The sequence below is a fragment of the Coffea arabica genome, chromosome 6e, assembly GCF_036785885.1.
Source record: "Coffea arabica cultivar ET-39 chromosome 6e, Coffea Arabica ET-39 HiFi, whole genome shotgun sequence".
NCBI lineage: Eukaryota > Viridiplantae > Streptophyta > Magnoliopsida > Gentianales > Rubiaceae > Coffea > Coffea arabica.
This window is the reverse complement of record NC_092321.1, coordinates 18,968,596-18,990,139: the sequence shown is the minus strand read 5'-3', so window position 1 is coordinate 18,990,139 and position 21,544 is coordinate 18,968,596. Positions and strand designations below refer to the sequence as shown.

The following is a 21,544-nucleotide window of genomic DNA, read 5'->3' as shown; positions in this document are numbered from 1 at the left end:
TTGGCATGTGACATTTATTTTACATGGACTCTTTCCTCTTGAATAAAATGTTTCATTACTTATTATAAGGCCTCTTTTTTAAAAAGATAAAAATTACCTTCCTTTCAATGAATTCCACTTTGACTCAAGTAACAACTAACAAGTCAACATTTCACGGATCTCCAAAATTGAGATCCTCCGCAGAAATTTTTCTAAGCTTGAATAGGGATGAAACACGTAAAATAAAAATAAGATCATTGAATATGATTTCACCTAAAAAGAAGAAAACATTATAGGTTTTCTTTCTTTCGAGGATGAATCACACTGGCAAGACACAATTATTATATCAGGCATCTCATACACAAGTACAAGTTAAAGGCAAGACTTTTTTGTCCATGAAAGAGTCTGAGATTGCTTGAATTGCAATTTTCTGTACGTCTTTTATGAATATATTTCTCAATCATCTTTTTACCTCACGTAAATCAAATTGTTACAGTACATTTTTGTATAAAAACTCCTAAAAATAACAATCCAACCGAAAAGAATTCGTACTAGTCCAAAAAATCCTAAAAATAGCAATCTAAACAGGAAAGAATTCGTACTAGTCGCCTTAAGTTGAACACTGATGGATGTGCAGTCAATAATATGGAACGAAGTCAATATGCAACCAGAAAGCAGAAATTCTTATAGAACATTATGATCCGTATACATGCAGATGAAAGCAAAAGAATTGCCACCCAGGAGGAAACAAAAAGAAAGTTCCGGGATAGAACTTGCTGAACATATGATAATTGGGAGATTACAACACCTTATATACAAGCATACTTGCTGTCAACTACCTAAGAACAAAAAATGCGCAATCAATCTGAATATTTGTGATTTGGCTACCTGCATAAACGAACACTCTGTAAGTTCTTCGAGGCCAGAGGTGCATAAACTAATAATCTCTCGAAATGAATGTTTTTTCTGTGCCATATGCCACTGAGAGGTAATATAATGGCAACAGTGAAAATGCCAAAAGGGACATGGGACATGGGACATGAATGCGCAGAGGAGAGTTCTATTCACTCAGCGGACATGCCCATATATGGAAGTATTCCTTCCGTCCCAAGGCCACCTCAACAACAGTGTAAAACTCGATATAGTTTGATTAGATCCATTAATATGCAGTGGTAATGCCAATGCAAAGTATGATTTCTCTTCATGGGAATGGTAACTTTCAAAAATAAAAAAACTTTTTACATGTGAATAGTAGCTTGGTTGAACCTATTGTCATTGGCCAGACGATAATAATTCCACTAAGTTAAAAAGGTGTAAGAAGAAATTCATACGATAGACAAATTTCTTAAGATTCGTTGATAAGATGGGAGTAAATTGAAACTTCTATCCTTGGACATATGTCCAGCCAACGATGTGCCTAAAGGCCATGCAATGCACAACAGATCAAGTTCAACCAGCAGTTCATTGAGCTAAGAACAATCTACTCTGAGTCTCGCATACCTCTAGTACAGCTTAACAGATTGAATTAGCTACCCCCAGCCATATAGTGGAATAACATTCCTATTCTTTTCCCACCCCAAACAGCCTGGCTTCTAAGAAAGATGTTCAGTTATCCTATATATGTATACAGGGGAAGAAGTCTGATTATCCAACGGGAGCAAGAGGACTGATACAATTTATATTACTACTGCAAATTTACAATGGTGGCTTCCAATCTTTTCTGAAGCTCAGAACCAATGAAATTGTCTGGCTTTTTCTCACATATTAAGGCCAACTTTAACTATCCAAATCAACCAAAAAGAAAAACATTTACTATGGCTGCAACATCATGTACTACTGCAGTCTTGTTACGAACAGGACATTGGAACTTCTGTTTTAGATGTGACTTAAGAGTACAGTAGCATTGACAAAACAAATGAGACACAAACATGCTACAAGTTTGAATACTTGTTTTCATAGTCAAGCAGCGAATGTGAAGAGGGTCACACAAACATGGCATTTCTGTTGATGGAGGAAGAAGTATACAGCAGCACATACCTCCTCTTTGACTTGATATTTCTTCTCGTGGATGCATGACTATCAACAATTCGACTTTTTATGCTGCTTTTCTTGGACCTGGATTTAGTGGCACCTGTAAATTGCAGTGTAAAATTATTTCAAGTGCTGTGAGATCTATAGTTTGAAAGAGTCCGGGGCACTTCCAACCTCTTGGATTTCTGTAGGGTGACTGAACTTCATCCTCTTCCCTTTCCATCTGTGTCATCTCACTAGAAGAATTTCCATTTGACTTGACAAATTTTGAATATGAATGCGAAAATTCGGTTGATGGGTCAGTGACTTCACCATCTGTGAGTGGAAGTTAAACATTTGCAATCACAATCAAAAGCATTAAGATGGTGATGTAGCAAATCAATAGTGACAATGAAAATTCTAAAAGACAGAAACCCAACCAATGCCTACAGTTAAGGTGTAACAATTATACTATCATCATAAAACTAGAGATCAGTTTAAGATCTCAAAGCAAATGACAAAAGGAAAGTAGTGTTTCTTTTTCTATATAAAAAAGCAAAATGATAGTGCTGCCAACCTCCTGTTGAACCCCAATCGTTAAACCTCATGTTTAACATATTGGTTTATGTATATTGCAGCAACACACAGCATCATAAATGATTAAGTGAACTTAATGTCAGGCACGCCTGAATTCCACAAGTTCCTATGATTATAAGACCATCTCTCATAGGTAGGACTTTTGTTTCCTTGAATTTAGCAATGAACCAATGAAAGCCAAAGCCCTTTATCCTCAATGCACAGACTAAAAAGTAGAAAGAATTCTGTCCATTTCATTGGTGAAGGTCAGCAGTAGGCACGCTGTCATACTTAGGAGCAAGCTGAAAGGAAAGGATGAATCAGCACCGTGTTCCCCTACAAAAACACTCTTCTCAGTGACCTGACAAATGCAGCACTCCATCCTTTCAACAACTATCTAAAATATACCAACTGCTACTTCCTCTATCTCATATTAAGTACCTAAATTGATTGCACAAGTAGTGTCAAACATGTATGATAGTCCAAAAGAGGTAAGAGATAGGTAAGACTTAGAATAGAAGAAAGTCTTCGATGATTCAAGTTTTTGGTAGATGGCTAAACAACTTTCCACTCAGAAAAGAAGACTATTTTATACAGAGAAAAGTAAAGTGCACGAAAATCCAAGTCTAAGCTGGCAGAAAGATTTGGACTGCAGTACCACCTCATTCCTTGTTTATCCTTCCGTGAGGAATTAAGTAACCTCCCCCACCATAAAGGACTACAATACCTCTAAGGTTCTCAGCCAACCACACAGTCATGGTCAAAAGGTCACAAAACCTTATTACTCCAATGTCCCCCTCTTCCTTTGGTAAAAAGCATGTAGGTTGTTTATCAGCAAGCATATATGAAGCCAACCACACAGTCATGTTCAGTTTTATATTTATATTAAGCTGTGCAACCCATGAGTTTTTATATTCATCTCAGCTACAAGCTGAAAGCTGACAGCTGACAAGAGGTGCCTTCTGCTGGATCATGAAGTCCCAGAGTCAACACAGGTAAAAGCAAAACACCGAAAAACTAGTAACTTTAGAGTATTGGGAGGAAGAACTCAGTCACCATAACTAAACCTTGGCTAAAAAAGAAAACCTAATATAATCAGAGAACTGGAAGAAACTCTGATGATACCTACAACTAACTGGATAAATAATAAGCTAATTCTACCTCAGACATCATTACAACCATGTACCCAAAAACTAGTAACTTTATGGAGTATTGAGAGGAAGAACTCAGTAACCATAACCAAGATAAGAAAGAAAACCTAATATAATCAGAGAACTGGAAGAAAATCTAATGATATCTATGATTAACTGGATAAATAAGGAGCTAATGCTACCTCAGACATCATTACAACAATCTACTTGACTCGTGCAAAAGATCGCAGGTTCAGCAATAGCAAACATATGTGTAAAAAGAAACAACATACAGAGAAGTGTTAGTTCTTGCATATGTATGCTTTTACTTACCTTCAGTAGTTGCAGATTCTCCGCTTTCTTCTCCTTCTTTCTTGGGTACCACTAAGATTCCCATATTTTCAACCTTCTGTTTATGGGCTCGGGCATTCTGAGTAGTAAGTTCTTGATCCTTCTTTTCAATGTGCAACTTGTTAATCTTGTCCTCAAATTCCTCAATGTACGACTTGAGTTCTGGTTTGGCAAACTTCTTTCCCTGTGAATATCACAAACAAGAAAAGAAAACAGAAAAGAGCACTAAGTTTAATGTTCATTATCTTTCAATTAAGTGGTAACAGTATGACAGAAATAGATAGTCAGAAAGAAAAATAATATACATATTCATCAAAACTTATAGCATACCCACACACCATGCACAAGCATCTGTGAAGAAACATAAGGATGAAAACCAATTTCAGTTACCTTGTTAATAATGCTTCTAAAGTGATCCATCACAGAGTCATTGGATAAGGCATGCTCATAAGACTTGAATGACTCCATAAGCTTTCTCATGCTCTTATCAGTGAAAGCTAGCTGAGAGAGGCAATAAGAAATATATTCCCATTGCGTAATATCTGTAAGAAAGAAATCAGTTGTCATCATGGTACCATGAAAAGAAATGTGAAGAAGGAAGAAGTCCATGGTTGAATTTATCTGGATATAATGGCAATTTTCCAACTGTGGTAAATGGTGGTGGCATCAGAGAAGAAAATGCATCTTAGGAAGAGAGCAAGTTTATCATGTCATTTAGACCACTCAATCCTACCTAATTTAAAAGTTTTAAAGGCAATGTAAAGAATTATGAAGCAGCAGCTTTGTTGTATTCAACCTTTGAATAAAAAATTCAATTCATTTTCAAGCTACTAAAAAATGTTCGAATAAGAGGTGGGAACTTAAAAAAGAATTGACTAATTCCATATCAACAGTAAAACTACTTCACCGACTTGGTAGAGATTTAAAATGAAAATTCCTCTTTCAACTATTTGCAGCTTAATGTTCACCAGAAGAAATATGTTAAATTCATGGCTTTCTTGAGCCCCGTCAAGGGATTGGCCATCACAATGTTTAAATTAGAACCAGGATGAAATGAAATAGCAAATATGAATAAAGAAGTGCTTATCAATCATCCAAAATTTATGGTCCTTTTATGAACTTAAGGACAACTTCAACTATTTTCAGCATTATATTTATATATTCCTACTTTTTCTAGCTTTAAACACAAGAGACAGTGGAACATGCAAGATCATATATGGAATGAGAAACCAATAAGCAGAGGTTAAGGTTAGAAAGTGCTAAAGATGCCAACTGTCATACCTGTGACACCACTAATCCTATGGCAAAGCTTTTCAACAAGAGACTCCATTTGCTTGTCCTAAGGAAAGTTGAATGCATGCATTTAAATAAGATCCAAAACAGATACTAACAATAAGACCAAACTAAGCTGAAGAATAGATACCCTCTTGATGGAACCAATCAGAAACTGCATGATGTTGCAGAAAGATTCTCTAGTCAAATTCTGACTGGACAATTTGCCAAGTATATCTGGAAGCAGATTGTATATAGGATTTGTCCCTGCCAACAGAATTCAAAAATATCATTCCATTTCTCATATGCTTACATAAAACAGAAGCCCACATGATAAGAATGCTAACAAAAAATTAGTTTTTCTTTCAGATTGTACCTTTCTTGGATAACTCATGAAAGAAAAGCTTCACTAGATTTGATATCCGTTCATCTTCATCTTCAAGACATATTGCCATTTCATTAATGTAGCCTTTGACCTACCCAAGGTGGTGAATAATCAACCAGAGAAATTTATATATCAATCTAAAGAACATGGATTCATGGTCTAGTATCTCTCAAACCTTCATCATGTCATTCAAAATCAGATGAGAAAGAACAAGTACAGCATTCTTCCTAACGGAGACTGATGGATCTCTGAGCCGTGCATACATTTTCTCTGTCCATGGCTCTAATAGATTGGGAAAACGAACAGCCAAATCTCCAAGAGCGACAGTGCAGTTTGAGCGAACAGTTTCTGATTGTGCACTCTCCACAACGGTGAAGAGAAGTTGGAGATTTGCTTCACTATGAAATTACACAAGTGAGTTATAGACAAATTGTTTTCTCCAACCTAATTACAAGCAAAGAAATAGGCAAAAAAATAACAAACAAATAAAATTTACCAGAAGTCAGCATCAATTATCATCAATCGACATAAAGCAAGCATTCCAGATGCCTGAAGTTCAGGATGCTAGAAATGATTAAAAAAAAAAAAGCCATGTCAGACATGAGACAAACTCTGATAGACAGAATCTTGAAAAGGGGTGAGAGAGAACACAGAAGGTCAAGAAACAACCAAGATGACATACTGTCAGCTGAGCTAGTCACAATTTACTGTCATTAAAAGTAAAAATTCTCAAAGTCAAAGTGAAATAAGGAATGTAAGCAACTAGAGGAAACTAATGGTTCTCAATTTTTTATTTAAAAACTCACAAAAATGATTTTAATTCTATAATATCTGATGACATTCTATGAAAACAACTAGACAAGAAAATCAAATAAACGAACTTTTATTCTACCTTGAGACTAAAAACTAGCATTTATCATCCTAATTTTTAAAACCAAATTTTATTTCAGTTGCAAGAATGACTAGTTGGACGACCATGTAGGTGCATATTTCTGCCAAGCATCGTAATTGACAAGTTACTGAAATGCACAATGACTAAAGTCCAAGTGGAACATATTCATCTCTACAGAGACACTGTAGAACTTCAGAACAGATCTAACATTAAAAGAAATTAGGAAAGAACCTTATGTATCAAAGCAATATTTCTACAGAGTTTTGAAATGAATGATCCGCAATAACCAATCAAGTTCTTTTCAGAAGAACCACCAGAAACAATTTCTTTCTCAGATTTATTTGAAAGTGTATCAAGTATGGCATCCTCAGATGCAGCAAGACCTAACTCTGCATTGATGCTGTTATCCTGCAACACAAAAATGGGACAGATAAAGTTACATATTAGATACAAAATGTAAGAATAAAAAAATTATCACCCAATTCCTTCACCTTCTTTGCTTCCAGACTCGCATCAGCTGCATCGGCCATTTTCTCTCTCTTTGCTTTCCCTTTCTGAACTTTCCGGACACAAGATTCAATGTAAACTAATTGATTCATTGCAACATGACTTGCCACAAACAGAAATCTACTAAGTTTAGTTACATGAACTGTAGTAATGGTACTCTTGCTGCCATTGCTTACTTCATTTTGCAACTCATCTCCTCCAAAACAACCAAAAACAGAACTAAGAGACTTCTTAACAAGAGATGAAGCTAATATCTCTGGGGTTGGATGAATTGAATAAATAGTAGCTATCGCTCTATCAGCAGCTGCATACCATATGTTTTCTGGAAGCCAAAACCCAGTAATTAAACTTTCTAAAATACCAAATACCCGGCTGCCATTAGTAGATAACAATCTTTTCTTGTCCTCCTCAGACAACCTCTGAAGTGCAACACATGCTGTCCTAGCTAACAAAGGGTCCGCCTTTGCCCATCTACCAAACCCGATATCAACAATATCCTGTAAGTGAGAGCTAAGAACCCCAGTCGCCAATTTTGCTGCCATGCACAGGACAGACAAAGCACCACGACTTTGCTCTGCAGTGGTTCCATTGATATTGAAACAGAAAAAATCCCAAAGTGCTGATAACTGTTAAATGGAATGCATCGGAATTAGTTTCTTTAATGAGTGCAAAAGTTAGTATCGACTTAAATTTAGGAGTCTACTAGCGGTATAAATGTCCAGATCTCATCAATGTATTAGCAGGGTCTGGGCTTTGAATTGTGACTCAACTTCATCAATCAAGTGCAGAATAATATCCTAAGAAAATCTGTAATGTACGAAAAAAATTATCAAACCATTTCAAAGGTTGAAAGTGGAAAACTTGAAACAATATTGCCACATGATAATACTTGAAATCTGACTTTTACACCTGTATCTCCAACCAGCAAACATTATTCATTAGAGCAAGTATAAATTCCAGGTCAATGATAAACTAGAGCAATAGACCTTGGGTGGTTCCCACTTCACAGGACTGCACAATTAACACTTCTGTTGCAAAATCTAAAGGTATGAGCTTCAAACCAAATGATTGCATTCTCAATTATGATGCTGGAACATATTCGGAATTAAATTTGCAGATGTCAATATCTGTTGGTCAGTGGGTTCTTCTTTAATATATTGCATTTTAGCTTGTTACATTTTTGTCGTACTCACTGTTCAAAAAGCTCTCATTCTGATGGGAAATTGATTTAACCAGGTTACAAGGGAAAAAGAAATAAGACCACTATCACACTAAACACAATGTGTTTTGAGGGATAAAATAAAAAGACCGAAAAATGCATTGTCCTCAAAAGACATTAACCAAAAGAAATATTGCAATTTGGTGTATGAAACTTTGACATAGCTTGAACTATTTATTTGAGACGTGAATCTCTTGTACCATGCTAAGGCAAGTCAGCAAGCATTTTCAAAATACAATCTCTACAAGATGACATGAAAATGGATGTAGATGACAAATGTGAAATATTGTCCTTAGCTTTTGTCTTGTAGCTTCTCAATTATATCTAAATGCAGTAATAAACAAAGAACTTGAAACTGGGGCAACCCTGAGAAGCTTTTCATATTCCAGATATACACCATCTTAAAACACATGGAATTGCGAAATGAAAAGGCACTACCCTGAAAAACTACAAAATTCGCATAATAATAGTTACATTATGCAACCATATACCAATCCCAGTACTTGATTAACTAAATCAACGTATAGTAGAAATCATTTTCCTAAGTCAAGCCAATTCTTTTTCTTTTAACTCTACTTTGCAAATGGTCAGGATAAAGTAAAACATACCGAGCTATCAGTTATGTCACCTTTGCAAACCAATGCCCCAACAACAGACTCTAATGCTGCAAGATCTCCAATATTTGAGTCTATGGCTAGGTTAAGAAGATTCTTTGCAGTTTCAACAGGGTTCTTCCTTACATAAATTGTGATGAAAGCATTCTCAACTGCATCATAAATAGCTTTGTCCTGGGAAAACACCTGTGCAAAATCCAGAATAAATAGGTTAAACTGTATATTCAGTATAACTGATGAAAAGCAATTATGGATAAAAACTTAAAAGCAATTATCATGTATGAACTGAAAGTTAAACAATAAAGCATTACCAAAGGCAACATCTTGCGAAGGCATGCTTCTGAACCATCAATGTGGAACTGTTTGCACCTCATCAGTAATAGAATACTATTTTCAACATCACTTGCAGAAGATGAAGCCATTAATTGGACAAGAATTGGCATGGTGGCAGACACACATTTGGAAAACCTCAACCCTGCCTCCAGTGATGCAACTAATGTTCTTGTTTGCTCAAGATTCCCAACATCTGGCACGGAGTTATCCATCTGGTCAATTCCATCTACCTCTTCAGGCAAGTAGCTATCAGGCAAACTGTCATCTTGTTCTTTGATCACAGTTCCTGTATCTTCATCATGGACCTCACCATCTCCATTACAGGAATCAGGATTCGAAGATACCTCATCCCTTACATCCTCTGTTGCAGGCTTTGGTCCCAGTTCATTTAATCTCTTCTTGTATTGCTCCAAGGTTGCTTCAAAAGAAGCTGCTCGAAGTTGCGGACCAAAAGGATTGTGCTGCAACATTATGATAAGCAAATTAAGAGCCGATTTTCTAACAATTGCACTTTTATCCTCTAATCTTCCAGCAGCTACCGCAGCAACCTCATTCCATAAACCAATTGAAACCGAATGCTCTTCACATAACTCTGCCCAAACCTGGAGCACACGACTCCTAGTATAAGCTGAGACATCCCGACAGCGTTCCAACAAGATTTCCAGCATTGCCTGCTTAGTTCGGAGACGGATGGATTTTGAACTCACTTCACCTTCAACATCATTAAAAGCTTTTGCGACCAACTTCCCCAGTACCCCAACAAGAGCATTCCTTATTTTGTATGACTCTCCACCAAAATGTGGAACTAACAATCCAATGTTGGTGGAAATCAATTTCGGCAACCGATCAGCAAGCTCTATAAGAAAACGTCCAACATTTTCAGCTCCAACTGTGTCCTTCACGTAGTCTTTTGGATTTGTTCTTCCAATCTCTCTAACTAGGGAAGTAGCAAGGCTTCCATCAGAGTATTTCTTTTCAGCCCCGGCAACAGCGTTGGCCAAGTGGGTAACAACAAAATCATATTTGTGTATCAGGTGCAAGATTGAAGCACATGACTGAGCAAGATAGTGATATTTAGTAGCACATGTGCCAACCATTCGACATATGGCATCCTTTGTATCTGTATCCTTCAACAGCATTGCATTCTCAAACATTGAGAACGCATTTCTAAACAATGACGTCAAGCAAAGTCAGATTAGCATTAGTACCTTAACAAACACATATTTCACTTAAGTTATAGTATATTGATTCTTCAACTTACTTCACGATAAAAGACAGGTAATTTTCATCAGGATCTGATGACCCAAAGAGCAATGAGAGATTGATTTCCAAGGAATTAGCAATTAAAGTCAGTATCCTCCCTCTCTGGGGTTCCCAATTCCATGCATGCACAGGTAATCTCTTCCTTCCACTTGCTGCCACCTAAACCAAACAACTGGAGGTAAGATCCTTCAAAGCTCCTAGAAAAGCCATGGACAGCAGGTGGACATATATAGACACAGGAGAAATGATTGCAGGAGCTAATCATCGTAGTTGCAGCTGCTAAGTTTCAACGCACAAGAAGCATTCAACAGTTAACCAGATCCCCTAAAACCTAAAGCCGCTATTGTATGACAAATACTTAAATTTGCACATAAATTCACTTACACCTTACACAATTTGCAATAAAAACAGTTACATCTTTATCATGGTTCGCATTGACAAGTCAACAGTTCCATTCTTACTAATCCTTTAACACTCCGCACCAAACAGCAAAAAAATGAACTCATGACCCACATGAGACCATAAGCAAAAATTACCCCCCACGTAAAGGTATAATAATTATCATTTGATGAGTATTAACAAATTAACTGAATAAAGATGAAAAAGACCTGCTGCAAATTAAGATGTTAACTAACTAATAAGCTCTAGGCATGTAGGAGGTAAGATACTGAAAAAAGGGGGAAAAAATACCCCTTAATGGGAGCGAGCTATGAATTGTACCGTTTTAGAGGTGTTCGCCGCAGAAGCAGAATTTTCTTCCTCAATGAGCACAATCTGTACAAGGAAAAAAGTGTAAATCTTAAACGCATTCCTATGTGAAGCTACTCGATCCACAGCCACCCCATCGTCATTTTCCTCGTGAACAACCTCGCCATCACCATCACCCTCATTAACATCGCCATTAGCATTTCTTCTGGTCCCACTCAAAGACGCCCGAGTGAGCAAATCCACATTGGGGAGCAAAACGCTAAGATTAGACCTCAAAGACTCAACCAAATTCAGCTTGCACGCTGGAGTAAGACAACCAAAACCCTTCACCAACGAATATACCCTGTCAAAAATTTCTTGCTCTTCAATGCAGAACAACTCCTTATCCGACAAATCGAAGGAAAGCCCTGTAAAGTCGTTGCATTTTTGGAAATTGCAGTGAAATCGAAGTCAGATTGGAATGAATTAACCAACAAAGGGCAAATTTTTATTGTAAAACCGAAATTCAAGGTTAGAGAATGAATAAAAACTAACCTTTTACGAATTCTTCGAGTTCAGAGGGTTGAAAAGAAGAGATGGAAATGGGGTTTCGGACAGAGAGGCGAGTGTAATCTGAGGAATTTTCATCTTCTTCTTCCTCCTCCAAGGAAAGGAGGGTTTGGGGGAAAATGAAAGGCGGAGCCATATATGGAAAGAGGAAATAGTTGTACTAATTTTTGGGTAAAATTCTGGTAAATTTTTCTAGGGTTTTGGAGGATTGAATTCAAAAAGAGGAATTTGTGAGAAAGGGATTTGCTAATCTGGAAGTGGGAGTGTTTTGAAATTGGAACTTGATGAAAGAGCGGGAAAGTGAACAACTATAGTTGCATTCGGGTCCTGGATCGGGTCGAATTACTTTGTTTGGCTAAGTAGTATCCATTTTTGTAATTTCAGAGCAGGAAAAACTTTTGAAAAATTGACTTTTGTTGACCCAAATAATTCACCTCAACTTTTTATCCAAATCAGTTAAGAGACAATACATGTTTTCTGACCATTGTACAGATTTTTCACAAATCATAAAAATCTTGTTCTTAAGTCTTTCTCTTTCTTCCCTTTTACTCCCCCTCCTTCATCACCCTCAGAGTGCCTTTGGGAGTTGATGATTTGAACGGAAGAGAAAGGGATAGAAGAGAAAGCCTAATTTTACTTTGTTTGGTAGTTTTAAGTAGAAAAGAAAAGAAAGGAAATGGGAGGATGAATAGTGACCAAAATGTTTCCTCCCAAATTAGAAGGAAATGGAGAGAAAGTTTGGAGAAAGCTTATTAATTTTTCTAAAATGCCTATTTTGTCCTTAAAAATGCTTTGAACAAATATTAATGACTTCCATATACAAAATCATTCCACTAATTCTCAAAACTCCCAAACAACATAACAATCTCTTCTTTTCTCTTCTCTTCTCTCATAATTTAAGCTTTCCCTTTTTTTCTTTTCTATCCTAAACTCCCAAACTCCACACCTAGTTTATCAATCAATGTTGGGCCATGCGATTTTTCTTCGGATGGCAATGGTTATACTATTCAACCTTTTGGTTGAATGAGTTGTCGGATATATATTGCTGCTACCGTGTAGAAATAGCATGCTACAAGGAAGAAATTATGTGCAAGAAGTGATACACAGCCATCTAGCAAGAGTACTCGAGAACTTAGGATCACAGTGGATTCTTTTTATGCGCTTATGTGACATTCTTATGAGCGGGGAATATGTCCTGCAAAATCTTCAAAAAAAGAATTCTCACAGAAGAAACAGTGTACATGACCTTAGTTATGTTAAATCACAATCATCATATGTGTTGCCTTGTAGAGTGATTCCATCATTCCCCGGAGACTATATGCAGGAACATTCATGAGGTGCTTTGGGGATTTTATGAGTTAGGGAAACATCTCATTCATCTAATACATTAGAACGAGGTTCATCCAAAAATTTACACAGATAGGAGATTTGTCGAGTGGTTTATGGTAGTTTAATTTTACAATAATTTATACAAATAATATACAATATTACTATCGGATAGAGCAAGAATATATTTTAGGTGTACCCGCACACATATGCAATTATATACTTAACAACTAACTCGTATATCAAATTTATAGAACGATATATGTGCAATAGAAGGTACGCACGTTCCAACACATCATTCACTTGGAGAGCAAGTGGCATACATGAATAGGTATGAGCAAGTAATTCAAAATGTATTAGTCATTTGTGATTTTGATATGCAATTTTCATATATTTATGTTAGTTGGGAAGGGAGTAGCCACAATGCACGTGTCTTGGATGGAGTACTAACAGGACCTACACATATTTCAATCCTCCACCAGGTGTACTTGATTTATATTTCAATCCTCCACCAGGTGTACTTGATTTTTTTCTCAATATCCTGTGCAAATGCAGTATGTGAGTAAATGAGGTCTAAAGTAATTGTGCTTTTTTTCTGGCCCTACAATACTTGTGTTCACAGGAAAATACTACTTGGTGGACTCAACATATAGAAACATTCTTGAATTTCTAGCATCGTATCTTGAAACACCTCAATAACTTGCATAGGGCTGACGTGGGTTTTCCTCCCCATAGCAACTTTTCAATAGTTAGTATTTATCGCTTCAAAACGTAATTGAGAGATGCTTTTGGGTGCTAAAAAGGAGATTGACCATCTTATGCGGTCTTGTACCCAATTTTTATATGAGTACACAAATAAATTTGGTCATAGTCTGCTGCACTCTACACAATTTTATACGAAATGAATTGTCGGAGGATGACATTTTAACGATCATGAACAAGAGATGGAGGTCGAGGAAGAAGATGGGGTCCCACCAATACCAGAAAATCAACCCCAAACTGCCTCCTAAGAAAAGGTCAATGAATGGTATAAAATGGCAAATGGAATGTGGAATGCCTATCAGAGTGCGAGGCGAAAGTAGTAGGATGAAATTTGTGACTGCTGTGTTTTAATTTTAGTGTGATGCGAATAAGGTTAATATATTCAGTGCAGTTGCATTTTAAATGTCACTACTTTACTTGTTTCCATCATGTATGGGTATGCCTAATTGGTCTAGGCTTGGTGTGCCAGCGAGTGACCACTTCTTTGTATTGAATGTACTCAAGTCGTGAGAATTGAATTCCCTTTTTTTAATAACTATTTAGGCAGTGGGAATTTCAATGCACTTAGCATAACTGCTAGCTAAGTGAGGTTGAAATTTTATAAAAAGGTGGTGTGACAAATTATGGTGGTGAACTAAAATAAAATAATAGTTGCAAGTACAGAATGTACAATCCAAACGGGGATCTTACATAGTATTCTCACGAAATCGACTACTAAATGAGGTTGCGTTATTCTAAAACTACATAGTATTTAGGCAGTGGGAATTTAAATGCACTTAGCCTAACTGCTAGCTAAATGAGGTTGAGATTTTATGAGAAGGCAATGTGACAAATTATAGTGGTGAACTAAAATAAAATAATAGTTGCAAGTACAGAATGTATAATCCAAACAGGAATCCTACTTAGTATTCTCACGAAATCGATTATCCATACAATATTGCGTTATTCTAAAACGGTCAAATATATTTGACCAAATAACAAATAATTATTCATTAGAATACCACTATTCCGTATTTTTCCCTCTAATTTCTTTTTTCACTTTTTTGTTACATTGCTTTTTTTTTTTAAACTACTTTAGAGTATATAATGGGTCCTTATCATTATGATGAAACAATTAAAGTCCTAATTAAAATGTTGAAATGGTCAAAGTAATCTTTTCCTTTCCAAATTTGAATTTCCTCTAAAAGCAAATTTAATTATTGTTCAAAAGTTGTTACTTAAAACTTTTGGATACTATTTTCCATCGAAATAAAAACTTAAATGTGCTTCTTGAGACTAATTTTTGTACTTTCTGGAAGTTTTATGAATAATGAATTATAGCACTAAATTGCAACAATCATGTGATAAATACTATGCGTCGAATCAAAAGTATTGCACAAATATCAAAGAGTAAGACAAACTATTTTATCTCATGAATGATTTGGAGTTTATCATCTTACATATCTTTTGATGATAGTAACATAACACAGAGAAAAATGTACTTGTAGTATCTATTGAATTAATGATATGCGTCAATAAATGGAAATGTTAATTACACTCTCTTTTTTTTGTTAATCACATTTTCATTACCAATGGTATCATATGATTTTTATTTATTGGGCTATATGATAAATTTATAAAATAAATGACGGGAGTGCAATTAATAAAAAGTAGCGTGTGATTAATATTTCCCGTCAAAAAAAAAGAAAAGGAAGGTCTACAATCTTCATCATACTTCCTAAAGGACTTCATTGCTAACCAAACGGAATGTCATATGCTAACCGAGCAAAAGAGAAAAAACCTCAAATACGAAAACAGACACGTCATTGCAAGTTCAGAGAAGATGATGATGGCGATAAGAAGAAGAAGATCATCTTTCTCTTTTGTAGTTTCTTCTATTCCCACGTATTTTAAAACAGAAGCAGCAGCATCACGTACTACTTTTTCTACTCCTCTTGCATTTCCGTCCCCAAGGCCCCCGTTGGTTTTCCACTCTGCTGCAACCACAACCGCTATTAGTCCTACCGATAATGATTGCTCCTTGAACTTTCCAAAATTTGATTCTTGGTTTCGGAATTTCATTGATGGTATCAATAAATTGGAAGATGCTCTGAGATTGTAGAATGGGATGGTCCAAACCAGGCCTTTGCCTTCTGTTATTCATTTCAATAAGTAACCTGCTGAACCGTATTGCTAGGATGAAAGCATTATTCATCTGCTATTTCCCTGTACTATCATATTTGCTTCTTGGGCGTTTTGGTTGATGAGTATGTCATGAAATAGGGTTGCACAAGCAAAAAATTTGTTTAAGAAGATGATATGTGATAATCTATGCAAACGCAATGAAGTTATATAGAGTAATGATAGGTGGGCTGTGTAAGGCGGGGGAAGACTGGCAAGGCCATTGAGTTGTCATGGAAAAAGGAGGAAGATGTAAACCTAATGTGAGTGTGTACAACTCCATCATCAACGGTCTGTGCGAGGATAAAATGAAGGATCAAGCTCTTGCCTTGCTATATGAGATGATTGAGAAGGAGATCACTAGGGGTGTCAACCACGCTTTTTGAGTCGAGATTCAGCAAATCCAAACTCGGTTCACAAGTTATATGAATTTTCGGGATTTGGGCTTTCGAGCTCATATTAAAAAAGTTCAAACTCAACTCACACAATTATACGAGGTTTGAAGTTAAATCAGGATTGGTTTAAACTCATAATTAAATACTTAATTATATATAATATATATTTTTTATAATTATGAATTAATACAAATTTACATATACATTATTGACATTTTATGTAATAATATGTATTAATATTCAAGGCACACACTAATACGTGTGCAACTAATAGAAAAAATATTTGTCAAGTATTTTGAGGATATTCATTGAATTCATTTTCAAGAAAATTGGTTTTATGTTTTGAAAATACACATGTAAAAATTCACCAAAATAAAAGTAATAAAAAAGTCATTAATCTCGGAAGAGATTTTGGTCATATTATGTGGCGTTTAATATATAATACTCGAGATTTGTTGAAAATCTCTTATTGGAATGGATGAATGATGCTTCTATAGCTGTGATATATCAAATACCATTAATGGTTGGTACTCTTTGGGCGTCTTCTTAACCATCTAACACTTTGATGTTAATGTGTTGAACCTGCATACCTGCACAAACATCAATTCAGTTAAACCTAAGTTGGGGATGATCACTTGTCTAGGACGTTGACATGCTTGTTAATAATCTGCAATGATTCTGCTTGATTATATTCCTTCTTGATTGTACTGCTGTTGGCACAATGTTTGTCTGACTTCTTGACAAGCCAGTCATTGTGCCATGACCCAAAGGTTATCTACTTAAACATTTTTTGTTGTTTCATTGGAGTGCCGTGTTTTAAAAAAGTTTCATTAGTATAACTTTGTGAGCTCATTGTACATTTTATGACCCAAAAAAAAAATCTAAATTGCAAACCCTAAAAAGCAGGAAGCAAAATTAAAGAACCTATAATACATGGATTTGTTCTCCCTTTAGAAAAGGATGTTATGATGTTTAACGAGGATCTAGGGCTGGTTCACTCGAAGTTGGATTCTGGAATCTCATATGCAACATGCATGGCACCATCCATCTGCTAAAATCTTTTTTTTTTTTTTAAACTTAGTACCCTATTAATTAATTATTTAAACAACCAGTGATGAAAAAACCAGATAGTTACATTTTGTATAATGTATTTCAGTTCTTAATCTAAGAGAAGAAAAAATGTTTATATTTTAGGAAGTTAGTTCTTGAGCAAATAATCACTTAGGGTACATTTGATAAAATTGAAATCTGATAACTGAAATCTGAAATTTGAAATTTGAAGTCTAAATCCATTAAGTTATTGAATTGTTAAATATTAAATCTAATACATCTGAATGCATATTACATTCAGTGATAAATGAATCGTTTATCGCTTAATTGTAGAAGCAAGTTTTATCTAAAAAATTCAGTGCCACTTAATTAATTCAAATGTTCAGTTTTTGGTTATTAAATAATATAAATATGTTAAGATATGAATCTATTAACCTTAAGTGTTGAATTGGGTTATCAAATAACGCCTTAATCGTGTCCTACTTTAATGGCAAAAAATTGGATAGATTCAATCTTGTAAACTTAGTGGCTCAAATTTTGCTACATCTTCAACACTTGAATTGGTGAGATGGTATAACAAATTTTAAATCATTAGATCTACGTAGATTGTGTCTATCCAAGTGTTTGCCAGACACTATCAGTTCATCATCATGTTGTGCTAACTCTTGGAAAGTTAGATCATTTAAGATTTTTGTTTCAACAAAAAATTACTGATGAGCGCGGAGATAATTTTATAACTTTTATAATTGATGAATTAAATTGACAAAATTATCATAACGAAATGTAGCCTATAGTTTTTTACTTTATCTTCTTCACTTTGATAATGTGCTTAGAACCATATTTCTATCTTTATTCTGGCTATTTAGAATGTGAAATTTAAATTATAAGGATTGCAATGGGACGAGGGAGCTCGGCCGCCTTGTGGTCCAAAAGCTCCCCACCCCGCTATCGTGGCCCATCCCTCGTTGCCGGAGACGGAGCCACAATCAATGGGAGAGCTCCCCCACCTTGTTGTCCTAAAGCTCCCAGACCTGTCACCATGGCCCATCCTTTGTTACGAAAGACGGAGCTATAATTGACACAATTAAGGATGGCAATGAGGGTGGGTGCTCGTCCGCAAAGGTAAGAATGGGGCAGGAAGAGGATATCTCCACCCTATCCCCCGCCCCTCGCATTGCTTAATAAATTAAATAAAAAATTTATATATACATGTAAATTAGTATTAGTTAGAATAGAACTCCTAATTAGCTATTTGTGATTGGAATTAATTAGTTTTGTATAGCATTTTGTATGTTGGGCTACAATATTACTAGTAGTAATAGTATTATTTATAGTGGATCTTTTTTCCCCTTTTTTTTTTTTTAAGTTTGATATTATATGCATTATCTGTATAAGCAAAAAAGAACTTAATCCGAAACTATCCTGACAAACCCTAATAGGCATTAAGAGGAATAGGCTACAATTGGTCAAGCAGACTGGAGAAAATAAAATGATTAGAACGAGAATGAAGACTGAAGTCCTCCCTGTCATGTTAGTTTATTCGCTACAAACAGGAAGTTCAACAGCTTGCTTTAAGGAAATCTATCAAGACAACTAGTAGACCAATTTCAAGAGTCCTTGTTGAATATCCTTCCAGTTATCTAAATTTATCTGGACCTATCCCATGCATGCGTTTCTTGAATTGTTACCTCACCGTGCCAAGAAGAAGTTCAGTTACTAGTACGACATTAGTGAGTTGAGCCAAAAGACTCCATAAAATAAAATAAAATCATCATCCTAGAGATGTAAATTTCAACATTGTTCCCACTCCTAGAGATTGTTTCCGTTATACCTCAACAAATTATTTATCTAATGGGCATTTTTGTTTATTACTTTGTCCTCACCAAGTTAATACAACAATTAAAAGCAAATATTCAAATTTACTTTTATTCTTTTTGCTCCTTTTTTTTCGATTTGCTCTCAGGACGCAAACTCATTTGAAAATTCTTCATAATTGTTTTGTTTATACATTGAAACTCCCAAAAAAAGGAGTCTAGATCTTTCTTCATTTCACCATTACAATAAATGTGAAGAAAATGCATCAGGGATTTGAGGGGAGTGGAACTGGAAATACACTTTATTAGGGAATTGAAGATTTGAAATATGGAAGTAGTTATAAAGAAATCCTTTATTAGTAAGTTTTCCAAATTGAATAGCACAACCATCTTACTCAAAGGTTGGTGGAACCAAAAAAAAAAAAAAAATTGCATATGTTCTGCTGTATATGCTTTTGAAATTAGGTTTGATTATTCCTGATGCTACTACCACTGCAGAAAAGATCATTTTCAATAATGAGAACATAAGTGAACGATGATGAAGTCCGCAATTGAATGTGTGGTTCTTTGATGAATAATCGTCTAGTTACATGTATTGAATAATAGACATTTCAAAAAGATAAAATTGAGAAACTTAAGAAACAGTGTTAGAGTATGAAAATACGTTGGGAACAATTATAAGGTATGGTTAAGAACAATTTAGGGTATGGTGGTTATATTGGTTTCTAAACATATATCATTTTGATAGTTTTGTGATTAATATAATTTAACATCTAAAGTTTGGCTTCACTGAATTTTATTTCATTTCTTGCTCCGTGCATCCCCGCTACCCCATACTTTCGCCTTGCCCTCAGTACTCTCGCGGGTGGTCATACGCCCACCCTGCTATCTTTTTTATTTTTTTGACTTATATATATATATCACTAAAAATGAAGTTGTCAATCACTCTTTAAATTTTTAATAAGATTCAATATGAAATTAAAGTTTTAAAAATTATTTTAGTTTTATGATTACATTTCTTCATATTTGATTTTACAAAAAATCAAAATCAATTATCGTTATTTTTTTTATAAATAATATGCCATACATCAAAAAAATAAATTAACATAATAAAATTATCATTTAACCACAATAAATTAACAAGAAAAATGTATTACTTTTTAGAAGGAAAATATCATATTATTTATTTTCTTTACACACACACACACACACATATACAGTATATTTGTATCTATGATCCTCCCCCTCTCCTTGCTTCATTTAAACTGGGATAGGTGAAAGCAAATTTCCTCCTCCCCCGCCTCATGCAATATAAGAGGATAAAAACTAGGAATAATTTCAGAAACCTCTCATGAGATTTTTGACTATTTCACTAGTCTCCCTCTAAATTTAAAAAATTATACTAATTTTTCTTGAGATTAATTATCTTATAATATTTAGACCCAATCAATAATTAAAAATAATATTATGAGAGATAAAATGATATGATTTCATTATTACCCCTCATCTACTACATTATTTAATTAATTTAATACCAACCTACACATTAAAAAAAACACTAAAATTTGCTGTTTATCATTAGAGATCAAATTACATATAATATCAAAAAATAATATATCATTTTATATTTTTCACTTAATATAAGTTCCAAATTACTTTTTTCAGTTACATGCCTATTGTCAAACATAATCAACAACAAATAATCAAAAAAATTGAAATCAAAATATTATAGAGAACAAAATTTAACGTCATAAATATTCTTGTCAACATATTAAGATTAGTTGTTGAGATTTTTATGGTATTAAAGTTCATTCTTTGTAATATTTTGGTTACATATTTTTTTGATTATTTATTGTTAATCATATTTGATAATAAGTTTGTAATTAAAAAAAGTGATTTGGATCCTACATTAAATGAAATATATAGAATGATATATAATTTTTGATGCCATATGTGATTTAATTCTTGATGATAAACAACAAATTCTATTTTTTTAATATTTGGGTTGGTACTATATTAATTAAAAATTTTAGTAGACAAGGGATAATGGTAGAATCATATTATCTTTTCTCTCTTAATATCACTTTTCAATTGTTGGTTGAACCTTAATGTTACAAAATAATAAATTTCAAGGGAGATTAGTGTAATTTTCAAAATTTATAGGGAAGCTAGTAAAATAGTTAGAAACCTCAGGGTAGGTTTCTAAAATTATCCCTAAAAGCTAATTAATGACGTCTTTCACCCAACCA

The 21,544-nt window shown here is 34.7% G+C and overlaps 1 protein-coding gene across 2 annotated transcripts; it reads right to left on the bottom strand.

The window, feature by feature from the left end:
- Nucleotides 1-641: 641 nt before the first annotated feature.
- On the bottom strand, nt 642-12,056 carry LOC113694796 (condensin-1 complex subunit CAP-D2). 2 transcript variants are annotated; one of them, XR_011817036.1, is made up of 17 exons: nt 11,774-12,056; nt 11,252-11,646; nt 10,530-10,690; nt 9,247-10,435; nt 8,930-9,121; nt 7,087-7,728; nt 6,827-7,003; nt 6,200-6,267; nt 5,879-6,101; nt 5,695-5,794; nt 5,470-5,585; nt 5,328-5,385; nt 4,437-4,588; nt 4,029-4,230; nt 2,185-2,325; nt 2,017-2,094; nt 642-867 (listed from the first exon to the last, which is right to left on the bottom strand). XR_011817036.1 is itself a non-coding variant. In XM_027213668.2 (17 exons), exons 1-17 carry the CDS (start codon nt 11,922-11,924, stop codon nt 864-866), a joined length of 4,065 nt encoding a protein of 1,354 aa, XP_027069469.1. In that variant the 5' UTR covers nt 11,925-12,056; the 3' UTR covers nt 642-863. The 2 variants fall into 2 exon arrangements, 1 of the variants encoding a protein (XP_027069469.1); XM_027213668.2 differs by having other exon boundaries at nt 2,017-2,110.
- Between the last annotated feature and the right edge of the window lie 9,488 nt (nt 12,057-21,544).

Coding starts and splice junctions, on each gene's coding strand:
- LOC113694796 (XM_027213668.2), bottom strand. CDS start 11,924: ATGGCTCCGCCTTTCATTTTCCCCCAAACCCTCCTTTCCTTGGAGGAG. Junction 7,729..8,929: donor GTGACATAACTGATAGCTCG/GTATGTTTTACT, acceptor TCCATTTAACAG/TTATCAGCACTTTGGGATTT. Junction 2,326..4,028: donor AGAATCTGCAACTACTGAAG/GTAAGTAAAAGC, acceptor TTCCACTCACAG/ATGGTGAAGTCACTGACCCA.